The sequence below is a fragment of the Emiliania huxleyi genome (genome assembly GCF_000372725.1).
Source record: "Emiliania huxleyi CCMP1516 chromosome Unknown EMIHUscaffold_124, whole genome shotgun sequence".
Lineage (NCBI taxonomy): Eukaryota > Haptophyta > Isochrysidales > Noelaerhabdaceae > Emiliania > Emiliania huxleyi.
The window spans coordinates 343,020-355,603 of record NW_005201349.1 but is presented as its reverse complement, the minus strand read 5'-3'; the positions used below and the strand labels follow the sequence as shown (position 1 = coordinate 355,603).

Here is a 12,584-nt window from a genome sequence, read left to right as displayed (position 1 = left end):
CATTGCCCAGCTGCTTCTTCGCCACCCGCCTGAGCAGCTCCTCGAAGACGTGGCTCTTCTTGAGCTCACGCCCAAGCGGAGCAGTCACCCCGAGCCACCGCTTGAGCAAGTGCAGCTTCTTCAGGGAGCCGTGTCTGCAGAACTGAACGAGGAGCTGCGAAGACCGCGCGCTTCCGCCGGAGGAGTCCAAAAAGGCGCAGAGGTCCTGCAGCAGCTTCGTCTCGATCTTCGTCGCCATGGCCTGCCGCGAGCTGCGCAGCAGCGCCTCGCCGCGGGAGATGAGGCTGGTTTGAACGCCCCTCGCTCTCGCCTTGTCGAGCCTGGCGCGCAGCCGCTTGACAGCGTCGGAGAGCCGACGCCATGACAGCACGCAGCCACTTGACAGCCGCCCCTCCATGGCGTCGGAGAGCCGACGGCGCGCGCGCTCGCGCTTCTCCATCTCCTCCTTGAGCAAGCGGCGCAGCCGCGCCACGCCGTCTTCGCACACCGCCTTCTCAACTGCCGCCCACTTCGCCGTGTGCAGCGCCGCGCGCAGCGCCTCGACGTCCTCCCCCTTCATGGCCTCGGTGAGGGATTTGGCGGCCAGCTCGCGCAACCACGACTCGCCGCGAGAGATAATCTCTGGCTCGACGCGCTTCGCCTTGGCCTCCTCGAGCGCGCTGCGCAGCGGCACCATCCCTCCCTTCCTGGCATCGGCGAGGGATTGGGCGGCCCGCTCGCGCTCATGCTCGACCTGCACCTGAGTGCGCTGCCGCTGCACCTATAGCAGTCAATCCGCGGGTCATGGCAATCATATCAAGCCCCTGGCTGCTCCGGTTCGCACGCCTCGGTCAGCAAGGCAAGGAGCCGAGCCTCGTCGGGCTGAGCCTTGTCCAACAACGCCGCAAGGCGGGTCGCCCGCCGCTCCGCTGCAATCAGCATCGCCTCCCCCCCCGCGCTCGCCTTGACCGCCTCGAGCGCCTCCTCGAGCTCCTTGCTCGCCCCGGCCACCTCCGCTTTGCGCTCCTCGCGCAGCCGCTCTTCTTCCTCTCTCTGGCGTGCCGCCGCCGCCTCCACCTCTTTCTGCTGCGCCGCCTGCACCTGTTTCTGCCGTGCCGCCGCCCTCGCCAGCTCCTCCTCGGTTGCCGAATCGAGCCGCGGCACGCCACCCGACCCTCGGAGCTCGTCCATTCCGTGGGCAAATCGGCAATGCACACCGTAGCGGCAAGTGCCGCGCGGAAAGAAGTCGCACAGCCTGGTCTTGTGGCGAAACCCCGCCGGCGCAGCGGCAGGCGCGGCAGCAGGCGCGGCGGCCGCAGCGGCCGGCTGAGAAAAGTACAACACGCGATGGACCGGTTGGCGCCCGCTCAGCTGAGGCGGGGCGGCGGACGCTGCTGTCGAGAGTGGGCCGCCCCGATGCGGTGGTGTTCGGTGCGGGGGGTGCCGGCGCCCGCGACGGTGCGGTTGGGGCCGGGAGACGGTGCGGTTGGGTTGAACCCCCTGGGGGGGAAAGGAGAAGGGTGAGGGGGCGTCAGGGGCGCGGTGGCGCTGGAGCGGGGACACGGGCGCTGGTGCAGTCGGGCCGTGAGGCATGGGGCTGCGAGGGGGAGCGCACCATCCCGTGGTGCCGTTCCATGATGGAGAACCCGGCCAGAGGAGCAGGGGCCTGGACGGGTGGGGCGGGGCGCGTCGAGCGGAGCGGCGATCAATTCGTATGATGGGACGGAGTGGACTTGAGTGCGCGTGGGATCGGAGTGGACTCGAGCGCCGTGCGATCGATCGCGCTACCGCCATCGATCGCGCTACCGCTGTGACAGCGGCGCAGGCGAGGCGGGAGTGGTGACGTGAAGCGCGGCGGCGCGTGGTGCGAATGCTCCGAGCCCGTGCGGCCCGTGAGTGGAGTCCCACGCTCACCGTGCGGGTTGGCGTCGAGGCAGACGGCCGAGGAGTCCGCCAGCGGCTGGGCCCGCCCAAAAAAAAGAATTAGCAGGGACACTCACCTGAAAAAGAGGAGAAAGATGATGTGACTGGGTCGTGGCAAGCAGACGAGGAGAGCTCCTCGGAAGCGAGGGCGGTCGAGAGAGAGGAGGAGAGACGGGGCGAGGAGGGAGGGATTTTCGGCAGTAGCGGGCGGCGCGGGGGGGGACGGCGGGGAGGGGGGGCAGGGTACTCTGCCTTTGGGTCGGTGAAGCAGCGTTCTCATCGTGCCACCCATCGATTGACGTAGGTGAGGACGAAAAGGGAGGGACCAGATCTCCTCGAGCACTGCAACGCGTAGCTCTTGCGGACGTCATCTGAGTGAGGCGCAAGAATAGGGAGTCAGGTTGCGTTCAACGAACGGAATCAACCATTCTTATAATCCTGCCGCTGTTAGGTTTACCGTGCGTGGTAGAAGAAAGGCAATGCGCAAGTCTTTTGTCGCGCGCAGCCCGCAAAGCGCTGTTTGTTTGTCAAAGCCGGCCGTGATCTGGCCAGAGCGTCGGCAGTGCCGAGACCCATAGGGATGGGACCTTCGCCATTTCTAGAGAGAGAGAGAGATTGTTCATTTCCACCGGGGCTGCAAGGGCACTCCAGCGGGCGGCATGGCCGAGTGGGGGCCGGGGGCGCACCTGACAGCCGTCCCGTTAACTTGGCGAACACCGCAGAAAGAAAGAGTTCAACGCAACTTAGTGTCATCTAAAAAGAAACCAGCTTTTTCCTCAACCCTCCGCCCGCAAAAGAATTTCATGTCCGCCGATAACGATTGGGGTGGGGGCCCCAACTCGTGGTAGGCCACAGTTTATCTGGATCAAACTGAATAGTGCTCCTGAAGGCCCTCTCTACACACAGTAGCAGCTCACGACTAGCAGCTGTTGTGGCTGTATTTGTAGCCATTTTTAGGCTTCAACTGGTCCCAAAATAGTAGCAACGCCTCATGAAAATCAGTCAAAAAAGCCCCAAAAAATCGGCGCCTGCGGCGGGCCTCCTGGGGCTGCGCCCCAGACCCCCCGGGGGGCCTTCGACCCCCCAGGCCTCGACAGCGCTTTCGGTGGCATGCAGCTCTTTGCGACAGAAGCCTGGAGCAGCAGCTCCTCTGCTGCTCACCCACTCTGCACAGCTGACACAGCCTACTGTGCGGCTGCCACAGCTGTGACAGCGATGGGCTCGCCCTCACTGGCCCTCAGTCACTTGTGCTGCGGCTTGTGTGAGCGACACTGCTCGGCGACTGCCGGCACACTGTGAGACCATGGGTGTGAGGTAAACCACGCTACCAGCGCTTGGTCACATCGGCCCCGAGGTCAGATCCATCTACTCTGTTGATGACAAGACTTGTCTACCCGGGCTGGACCTGGAGCCGAGCAGGAGGGCCCGGCGCCTTACCCCCAGGTCAACTCACCCTCCACACCCCGTATGGTTATTCGTTGATTTTGTTCCCAAGCAATCCGTGCACCTCTCAAACGACAGCGACACCGACCTCTCAGCACTCAGGCGACACCGACGACACCGTCCTCAGGCACTCTCCCATCCAGCACGGCCAGCACCGCCGCCGCGATCTGCAGCCCGACGCGGTCCTGCGCCTCGCGCGTCGCTCCGCCGATGTGCGGCGTGCCGATGAAGCCCGGGCAGCCGAGGAGCGGGTGGTCGGCGGGCAGCGGCTCCTGGTCACGGCCAGACCGGTGTCAAGAGGCGCTGTTCACACGCGAGGGGAAGAGGGGGTCGGCGGGCAGTTGGTCCTGGTCGAAGACGTCGGAGGCGTAGCTGGTGAGCGTGCCGGCGTGGAGGGCCGCGGCGACGGCAGCCTCGGGTGAGGGTGAGGAGTAGGGTGAGGGTTCAGGGTGAGTGAGGGTGAGGGTCAGGGTACGGGAGGGAGAGGGAGAGGGAGAGAGAGAGAGAGAGAGAGAGAGAGAGAGAGGGAGAGGGAGAGGGAGAGAGAGAGAGAGAGAGAGAGAGAGAGAGAGCGAGAGCGAGAGAGAGAGAGAGACCTCGTCCGCGATGCCGCCGCGCGCAACGTTGATCAAATGGCTGCCACAAGCAGCGCCGTCCGGTCCAACCGCCGGCATGCGCTCGAGCATCTCACCTCCTACCCAACACATTAGGCGGTGTGTGGGGCGGCCGTTGGCCGAAGCGCGTGGCGCTTGAGCCTCGCGGCGCCGACGAGCAGCCGCGTCTGCGGCGTGAGCGCGCAGTGCAGCGAGACATGCGAGCACGTGCAGAACAGCTCCTCCGCCGACGGCAGCAGAGTCACGCCAAGCAGCGACGCCTGGGGGGTGGGCAGGAGCGTGTGGAGAGACGGCACATGGAATGGGAGTAGTCGCACCTGGCAGGGCGGCGGCCGTCTCGGACGCCGCATGCGGCGAGTATGCAAACACGCGCATGCCGAGGGCGGCCGCCGCCGCCGCGACGCCGCGCGCAATCCTCCCAAACCCGAGGAGGCCCAGGTTCTTGCCGGCTAGCTCTGAGCCAAGCCGCGAGCCTGTGAAGAGGAGAGAGGCGTGGGCACCGAACAGAAGGGCTGAGGCGAGGGGCTCCGAGCCGAGCCGCTCGCCTCGCGCGGGTAATCTCGGGTAATCTCGGGTAATCTCGGGTAATCTCGGGTAATCTCGCCTCGCGCGGGTGGCTTGAGCCACTCCCCGCTGCGCAGGCCGCGGTCGGCTGCCGGCAGGTTGCGCGCCGCCGCAAACAGGAGGGCGAGAGTCATCTCGACGACCGACGCCGTCGACGCGGAGGGCGTGTTGACCACCGTCACTCCCGAGGCGTGGGCGCCGGCCACGTCAATGTTGTCGACGCCCACGCCCGCTCGCCCGACTACGCGTAGCCGGCCGGCAGCTCCAGCGGAGAGCGCGTCGGCGCGGAGGGTCGTCGCTGATCTAACGATGACGGCGTCGTAAGCGGCGAGGGCACCCGCACAGAGCTCATCCTCCGTGAGTGAGCGTGAGGTGACGTCGGCTCCGCCCGCGGCGAGCGCGTCGAGCGCGGCTGGAGCGAGGCCGTCCGTCACGAGCACCCGCTGCGCTGCGCCGCTATTGGAAATTGAGATGGGACGGCTGGGTGTGCGGAAAGCGCGCGCGCGGCCGACGGGTACGAGCGACAGGCCTGCGAAAGCGAGGGCCGCACTGATCATGTGGCTGTCCGGGTTCGTTTGAAGAGGTGGGGGGGGTTGAGCTGTGTGTGCAGTGTGGGGCAGTGGGGGGAGGGAGAGAGAGAGAGAGAGAGAGAGAGAGAGAGAGTGGGGGGAGGGGGGGGTCACGTCCTCTCGCTTCGTTCGTATCCATGTCAATCCATCTGTCTACGTGTCTTCGCGTCATTCCTCTACAAAAGCAGCCTTGAAATCACCAGCAGGCGCTGTCTGTGCCGCGTTTTCGATTTCTCGCGGCCTGTCTGTCGCTGTCCATGCCGCTCGTCCTTCTGGGCACTTCTTTCTCCATCCACCTGGGGGGGGGGGGGGGGGGGCTCCGGGAGCTGAAAGCAGGCGGAAGTCCATTGCCTAATGTGGCGACCAAGTTTTGAATTTCAGGTGGCAGTCCGGGTTCTGTGAAGAGGGTCGCTCGTCGAATGCGAGCCAGTTCGCTCGCGACGCCGACGCCGACGCCGCCGCCGGAACGACTGCGGCGGCCGGTCCCCGGCCAGCGGCCGTATCGAGCCTGCCCGTCGCGAAGGTGCGGACCTCACGCGCCCCACCGGCCGCCCGCGCCGCCGCGCCCACGTCTCTCTCTCTCTCGAAGCCCAGCGCCACGCCACGACTCCCATCGCGACGACTCCCGTGCTCGCTCGTGGCGCAGGCGATCGACTCATGACACCCATCGAGCGGATGGGCGCGTTCCCGCCGCGACCCGGTACTCTCGAACGACTTTTGAGGGCAAAATACCGCTCATACGCCAACGATGTTGTGGAGGGAACATGTGCTGATGGTCCTGGCCCGATTGGTTTGCCCAGAAAGCTTCTGCGTTCCTGGGCGGTCGTTAAGGTAAGGTAAGGTAAGGTAAGGTAAGGTAAACTTCTCCACACACACGAGGTGGTGGGGCAAGGGGGGGCAACCCTCGCGTCTCCACGTCTAACGACAGGAGCCCCACGGCATTCAAAGTGCAAGGCCCGTTGCGCGGTTCGCTCCCCGCACACCGGCCCGGAAAATGGACACCTCTACTGTGTGAGATGGGTAAAAAGGAACAGGCCCCCGCCCGTGCGATCTTTGTGTGCAGGGGTTCTTTGTGGCATGTGGGTGTGGTCGGCGACTAGCCGGGGTGTCGTCCTCCCGATGGGGGACTAGCACTAATGGTTACCCTAGAAAAGAATTTTATAACCCAGATTCTTGAAAAATGAAAGCTCTCACAGCACACTGATCACTGACACGACAAGGGCGCAGTGCTGAAATTGCTTTAAAAATTGGCGAAGAGGGTCGTGCGGAGCGGCAAGAAAAAGTTCGGTCGCCCCGGCTTTCTTCTGACCAAAATCCCTGTGTGGTGGCGGCGTGCCATCCTCCCATCCCTCTCTTCGTGTCTGTTTGCTTGGGTGCTTGCACGGCTCAGCAGAGGTCGATGCCGCGCTCCTCGCACACGGCAACCAGCTCTGGCTGCTTCTCGTTGTCCACGATGAGCGTCTGCGCGCGAGGGGAGGTGCGATGTCCGATGAGCATTGGGCGAGGGAGGGCCGTGTGGCGTGGCAAGGGGGCGTCTCGCACCTTCAAGCTCGGGGCTGCCCCCTGCTTGAGGGCGGCAGCCAGCGCCTCGCAGCCCTCGTCGCCAATCTTGTTGCCCCAGAGAGAGAGCGCCTCGAGCAGCGGCGCTGCCCCGCTCGCGAGGACCTCCGCCAGCTGCGCCGCCTCCGCGTCGCCCCAGCCGAGGCGGCTGTAGCCCAGCTCGGTCGCCTTGCCAAACTGCTCCTCGAAGGCGTCCTCGTACAGCCGCTTCACCAGCGGCTTGTCGTCCTTGCCGTTGGTGAAGCTCTTTGTCTCCAGCTCCGCCGCGAATGCAGACGGCAGCAGCGGAGGGCGCCGGCCGCCGTCCTGGACGCACTCGTCGATGAGGCTGCCGCAGTCGTACTCCTTGCCGTCGCGTATCAGGCCGAGGTCGAGCGAGAGGTCATAGGCCTTGGTCAGGCTCGCCCAGGCGTTCTCGGTGGCGCACCAGCCGCGGTCAAAGTACTTGGCCACGTTGGTGCCCTCGGCCTGGTCCTCCGCCTTGTGGCCGTCCGGGAAGGAGGTCAGCCGCAGCACGTATGTGTGCGGGTGGGAGTAGAGCGTGCCGAGGCAGCCCAGCCCCTGCTTGAAGAGCGCGTTCTGCTCCTCGGTGCGCATAGCAGGTACTTAGTCCCGAGCTGAACCGCCCCAGCCACCCGTCCCCGTCCCCGTCTCCCCTCCTCCCACCCGCAGGCTGCCTCCTTCGCCGCGGAAAGGAGGAAGCCGCCCCCAGATCCCAGCACCCGCCCTCCCCGCACCCGCACGGCGCCCACGTCCCCCGCTGCCGCCTCCCTTCACAACAACAACAAATCAATCAACGTTTTGCCGCAGCCGGAGCCAGCCGACGGAGGTATCTTGAAGACTAGAGTCGAGCGGGGCGGAGCGGCGAAGCGCTTTGGCGAAGGCAAACTAGGCAGCGCCAAACAATCCACAACTCTTATGCGCTATCTAGAATTTAAACAAAACAACTATCTAGAAGGGAAAGAACGACGAGAGCGGGATGACCGCGAGGTGGTCAAGGTTGCAGCGAGAATCGGCGAGAGACTGCGGCGTGCGTGGGCAAAAACGAATAGAGCAGACATCTCCCACGCGTTTTTCTTTTGTGCAAGCCGTGTCCGCTGGGAACCTTTGGGGTGTGCTTTTCTTTGTGCTGTGCCTTTTGTGGTGCTAGTCCGTGTCAGTCTGCTGTGACGGGGGCTTGGATTGGTAGAATTCTTTGTGCTGCTCAATAATAAATAGGGCAGATAACCCCTGGTGGGATTAGGGCAGCAACCCGACGGGCAGACCCCGCCCCGCTCGGAGGGCGTGCACCACACAGCACAGACAGCTAGCCCGGTTTTTCTTTTGTCTGAGCCGATGGCGGACAGGGCGGACACCCTCCGCTTCCTCCCGCTCTCTGGCGCGATCGACGTCAGCTTTCTCACCGAGCTGGGACGGCGCAAGCTGCACGAGTTCAAGCTCTCCGACGCGCCGGTCGAGATCCGCGGCACGTTCGCGCCCTCAAACCACCATGAGGCGGCCGCCCGCTCTCGCCCGCCCGCAGCGCACGTTCCCGCTTCCCACAACGGCTGCGCACGAGCCGCAGGTGGCCTCGCCGCTGTGCGTGAGCGCCGACGCCTTCGACTCGGGCGGCGCGGCCGGGGTTCCTCCCTCGCTCTGCGTGGTGCCCGGCACACTCATCAACGCAAACACACTCGAGGACTTCAAGGAGTGGGACAAGGCGGAGCTGCTCCGCAAGGCGGCGGCCGCCATCTGGCAGGACATGTGCTCCGGTGCCGCGCTCGCCGAGCCGCACCGCCTCTGCCGCTTCCTCCTCCTCACCTTCGCAGACCTCAAGACGCACAAGTACTACTACTGGTTCGCCTTCCCCGCCTTTGCACTCGACCCTCCTCCGCGGGCCACGCCGCCGGCGCCGCTGGCGTCGCTGCTCGACGCTTCGCAGCTGGACGCTCTGAGGCGGGGGTACGCGGCGCTTCCCGCCTCAGCCCACGGCCGGCCCGCCTTCTTTGCTGTGCGGCTGTCGTGCGGGTCGGCGGGCGAGCCGGTGCAGGTGGCCGGTGCCGGTAGGCGAGAGTAGTCCAATCAGCAGCTCACTCGTGGGAGAGTTGGCTCGGCGTGTCGATGCACAGGTGGCCGAGGTCGGCCCGCTCAGCCGCTGGCTCGAGTGGCGCGGCGGCGCGGGCGGGCGCGAGCAGGCGTGGATCGCGCTCTGCGACCCGAGCCCGCAGCACGCTGGCTGGCCGGCGAGGAACCTGCTTCTCGCCGCAGCAGCCGCACTTCGCGAGGCGAGCCCGGCCGCCGCTGCCGGCCTGCCCTCGGAGGTGCGGCTGACCCTCCTCTGCTTCCGCGAGCCGGTCGGCGGCGGAGGGCCGCCGCCGGCGGCGGCGGGCGAGGGGCCGCGCGAGCCGAAGTCCGCCGCCGCCTCGACGCTGTACAACGTGACGATGGACGTGCGCGGCTTGTTTGGCGGCGGCGGCGGCGGCGGCGGCGGGACGGCGGCGCCTCCCTCCGCGGTCGGGTGGGAGAAGAACTCGTCGGGCCGGCCCGGCGCGCGGCTGATGGACCTGTCGGCGCAGATGGACCCGGCAGCGACCGCCGCGGCGGCGGTCGACCTCAACATCCGGCTCATGCGGTGGCGGCTCATGCCGGCGCTCGAGCCGGAGAAGGTCGCGGCGCAGAGGTGCTTGCTCATCGGCGCAGGCACGCTGGGCTGTGCCGTGGCCCGCTGCCTTCTCGGCTGGGGCGTCAAGGCGATCACGCTCGTTGACTCGGGCGGCGTCCTGGACTCGAACCGGCTCTTCTAGGAGCGTTCTAGGAGCCTGCTAGGAGCCTTCTAGGCAATGTCTCGTACTCGAACCCCGTCCGCCAGTCACTCTTCGCCCACAAGGACTGCATCGGCGGGAAGACGAAGAAGGCGCCCGCCGCCGCCGAAGAGCTGCGCCGCATCTTTCCGGGCGCTGAGGCGCGCGGCGTGGTGATGGGTATCCCTATGCCGGGCCACCCGGTCGGCGCGGCGGAGGTGGACGGAGTGCGCGCGGACGCAGAGGCGCTCGTCGCGCTGTGCAGCGGCGTGGACATCGAGCTGCGTCGAGATTGACCGAGATTGACCGAGATTGACCGAGATTAGGCGCTCGACGAGCTGGTGCAGCAGCATGACATTGTCTTTCTCCTCACAGACACGCGCGAGTCGCGCTGGCCAGCCGCGCTCCTCGCCGCTTGCTCCTGCCCAACCAGCCAGTTGAGAGCTGCTTCGTTTGATCTCCTCAGGCTGCCCACTTTGCTCGCCGCCGCACGGCGCAAGCTGGCCGTCACCGCGGCGCTCGGCTTCGACACGTTCCTCGTCATGCGGCACGGCCTCCCCCCGCCGGCGGAGGAGGCGGCGGCGCTAGGCGCAGGCGGGCTGCCAGCTGGGTATGAGCAGGCAGCGCCGGCGGAGGCGGCGGCGCCGCCTCCGCCTCCGCCGCCGCGGCCGCGGCTCGGCTGCTACTTTTGCAGCGACGTCGTCGCTCCTGCCAACTCGATGACTCGCCGCACTCTCGACCAGCAGTGCACGGTGTCCCGGCCCGGCCTCGCGATGGTTGCGAGCGCGCTCGCCGTCGAGCTCGCCGTGACGGTGCTCCACCACCAGCACGGCGCCGAGGCGGACGCGGACGTGCCCGCCGAGGCGGCGCGGGCCGCCACTTGCGACGAGTCGCCGCTGGGCGTGGTGCCGCACCAGATCCGAGGCGCGCTCTCCTTCTTCCGGACAGATTGCATGCTTGGCCGCGCGTTTGGCAAGTGCACCGCGTGTTCGGCCACCGTCACCGACGCGTACGCCGCGCGCGGCTTCGACTTCCTTCTCGACGCGTTCAACGGAGGCGGGGGAGTGGTGTCTCGCACGAGTCGGGGATCACCCCGAGACGACCCGAGGTTGGACCGAGACTAGGCGACTACCTCGAGGAGCTCACGGGGCTGGCGCAGATGCACCGCGAGGCGGCGGCCGCGGTCGAGCGCAGCGCCAAACATCAGCTATCAGACTCACGCCTCCTCTCCTCGTCAGGCGGAGGCTGCGCTCGAGGACGTCGGCTTCTTCGAGGACGACGAGGACGAGGCGATGAGCGAGTGACGGGGCGCTACACGGTTCGGCGTGCTGGCACCGGGCCTGAGAGAACGCGCGCTCAGGATGGCCCACGCAAGGTAAGGGGGGGGCGTGAGGCGCTCTCGAGCTGAGAGCTGATTGAGAGCCTACCCCTCTGAGCATGCCACGTGTGCGCAGACGGGGGCGGATCTGGAGGCTTCAGTGAGGGAGGCCGGTAGCCAGCACAGTTTCCGGAGAATTCTCCGCTCTCCCGCATCCAGACCCAGTGAAGCCAGCGTCGCGATCCAAGTCCCGATGCGGAGAAAGGTACAGAGCTGGTGCGGGGCCTTTTCGAGGTACTTTTGTATAATATATTCGTTCGCGAGCGCTAGAGGAAACGCTCATTATTTACGCATTACAGCAACCACACGTCACACGTACCTGTACGTGGCTGGGTCCACAGCGATTGTAGGTTTTTAACGTATAACGACGCCACCGGAGACGTGTGGGGATTGGGTGTACAACTCTCTCGGCTATTGGTTGGCATGCGGGGGGTTGAGGTGTGAGAGTAAGAGAGAAAGTTCTGCGTTCGTCCTGCAACCTCCACGACGCTCGCTCCGAGTCCCCCTTTCGACACTACCCGAGAGCCGGAGAGCTCCCCCGAGGAGTGAGACGAGACACAGCAGATCTGACAGAGCGCCGCTATAGAGTACGCGTCCTCTTCCGTTCTTGCTTCCTTCACGGGGTGGGCGCACGCACGCGTAGCACACTCAGGCGAGGGACTTCAGCACACTCCACGCGCCGTGGGCGATCACGGCACCTATCTTGCAAGACGGCCGAAGACTACGACCGATACCCGCCTATGCCGGGGTGGCCGGGGCAACCTCCGGCTCGAAGCGCACGGGGCCAACGTAGAAGTATGTCGGCTCCGGCGGCCCAGGCCACTCATCGAAGTTGAAGACGCTGACCGAACCGCCGGGGCAAACGCCGCCCCCCACATACGTCCCCCAGTCCGACTGGCACGGCGTCCTCATGATACCAGGAAGAAAAGTCGTCGGAGCAGTAGCCCCAGGTTGAGTTGCCCGTGTCGCCCCCTGTCAATGGAGGCCGGGAGTATCAAGAGAGGCAAGAGGGATTACTCGGAGGCACGATAAAGGGCTCACGCACATGGCGGGTAGAGCGGCGAATCCGACACGCAACCGCTGGTCTGCAGTATCTGCAGTATCTGCAGTATCTGCAGTATCTGCAGTATCTGCAGTATCCGCGTACAAGCGGCGAAGTCTGTGGTATTGAAGTATGCATACTTTGCCATACTTCGACACTTGTATGTGGGAGGTATGGCAGTATTGTGCCGCCTCTCTCGCAGTATTGCAGTACGAGGAGGCCGGACGCCGGTATCCGGGTACCGGGCGCACTGGGCACTGCTACAGCAGTACGGATACCTGGCCCTACCACAGTGTGAGTCCTTGTCAGGTATGGCAGTATGGCGCTGACTTCCTAATGTACCCCAGTATAGCCAGCCATTTGTGGCGTACGGATACTTTATACCCTACTTGGCTCTGTCCCCTGAGGTCCCACACCCGACGCTAGCCACTTCGCCGGACCCGGTATGCGTATGGTAAATCGGCTGGAAGCCGGTTGTGGCTAGCAATCCCCTTATTTTATGTATGTAAAAGAGGGAACCAGTCGAGAGGAAAGGGGGGGGACGTGTCCGAGGGGGGGACAGCTCGGTTGGATATAACTGGCATGACGCACCGTACGGCAAGGAGCTCGGCTTTGCGGCGGCGGAGGCCTGCGCTTTGCACCGGCTCCCGACGCCTTGCGAGGACCTCACGGCCTTCCTTCCGGCCTGACCTCAAACGCTCACCCGCCGTTTCGTGCGCGCAACCCGCTGAG

At 65.6% G+C, this 12,584-nt stretch overlaps 3 protein-coding genes across 3 annotated transcripts in view; 1 reads left to right on the top strand and 2 right to left on the bottom strand.

Moving 5' to 3' along the window:
• EMIHUDRAFT_109793 (hypothetical protein) overlaps positions 1 to 1,170 on the bottom strand; it is a gene marked incomplete at both ends in the record, with an annotated part of 2,138 nt that extends 968 nt beyond the window's left edge. The window contains 2 exons of the mRNA XM_005789929.1: positions 26 to 760; positions 949 to 1,170. Of these exons, the coding sequence (XP_005789986.1) occupies positions 26 to 760; positions 949 to 1,170 (957 nt within the window). The remainder of the gene's footprint in view (positions 1 to 25; positions 761 to 948) is intronic.
• A 2,204-nt stretch (positions 1,171 to 3,374) lies between these two features.
• EMIHUDRAFT_440369 (D-3-phosphoglycerate dehydrogenase) lies at positions 3,375 to 5,080 on the bottom strand (the record flags this gene model as incomplete). The annotated part of the gene is made up of 7 exons (XM_005789928.1): positions 3,375 to 3,623; positions 3,705 to 3,758; positions 3,942 to 4,031; positions 4,115 to 4,219; positions 4,251 to 4,432; positions 4,465 to 4,979; positions 5,049 to 5,080. 7 exons carry the CDS (start codon positions 5,078 to 5,080, stop codon positions 3,444 to 3,446), a joined length of 1,158 nt encoding a protein of 385 aa, XP_005789985.1. The 3' UTR covers positions 3,375 to 3,443.
• A 2,904-nt stretch (positions 5,081 to 7,984) lies between these two features.
• EMIHUDRAFT_440368 (hypothetical protein) lies at positions 7,985 to 11,078 on the top strand (the record flags this gene model as incomplete). Its single annotated transcript, XM_005789927.1, has 8 exons — positions 7,985 to 8,146; positions 8,217 to 8,681; positions 8,761 to 9,403; positions 9,469 to 9,677; positions 9,759 to 9,826; positions 9,899 to 10,488; positions 10,557 to 10,603; positions 10,671 to 11,078. 8 exons carry the CDS (start codon positions 7,988 to 7,990, stop codon positions 10,734 to 10,736), a joined length of 2,247 nt encoding a protein of 748 aa, XP_005789984.1. The 3' UTR covers positions 10,737 to 11,078.
• Between the last annotated feature and the right edge of the window lie 1,506 nt (positions 11,079 to 12,584).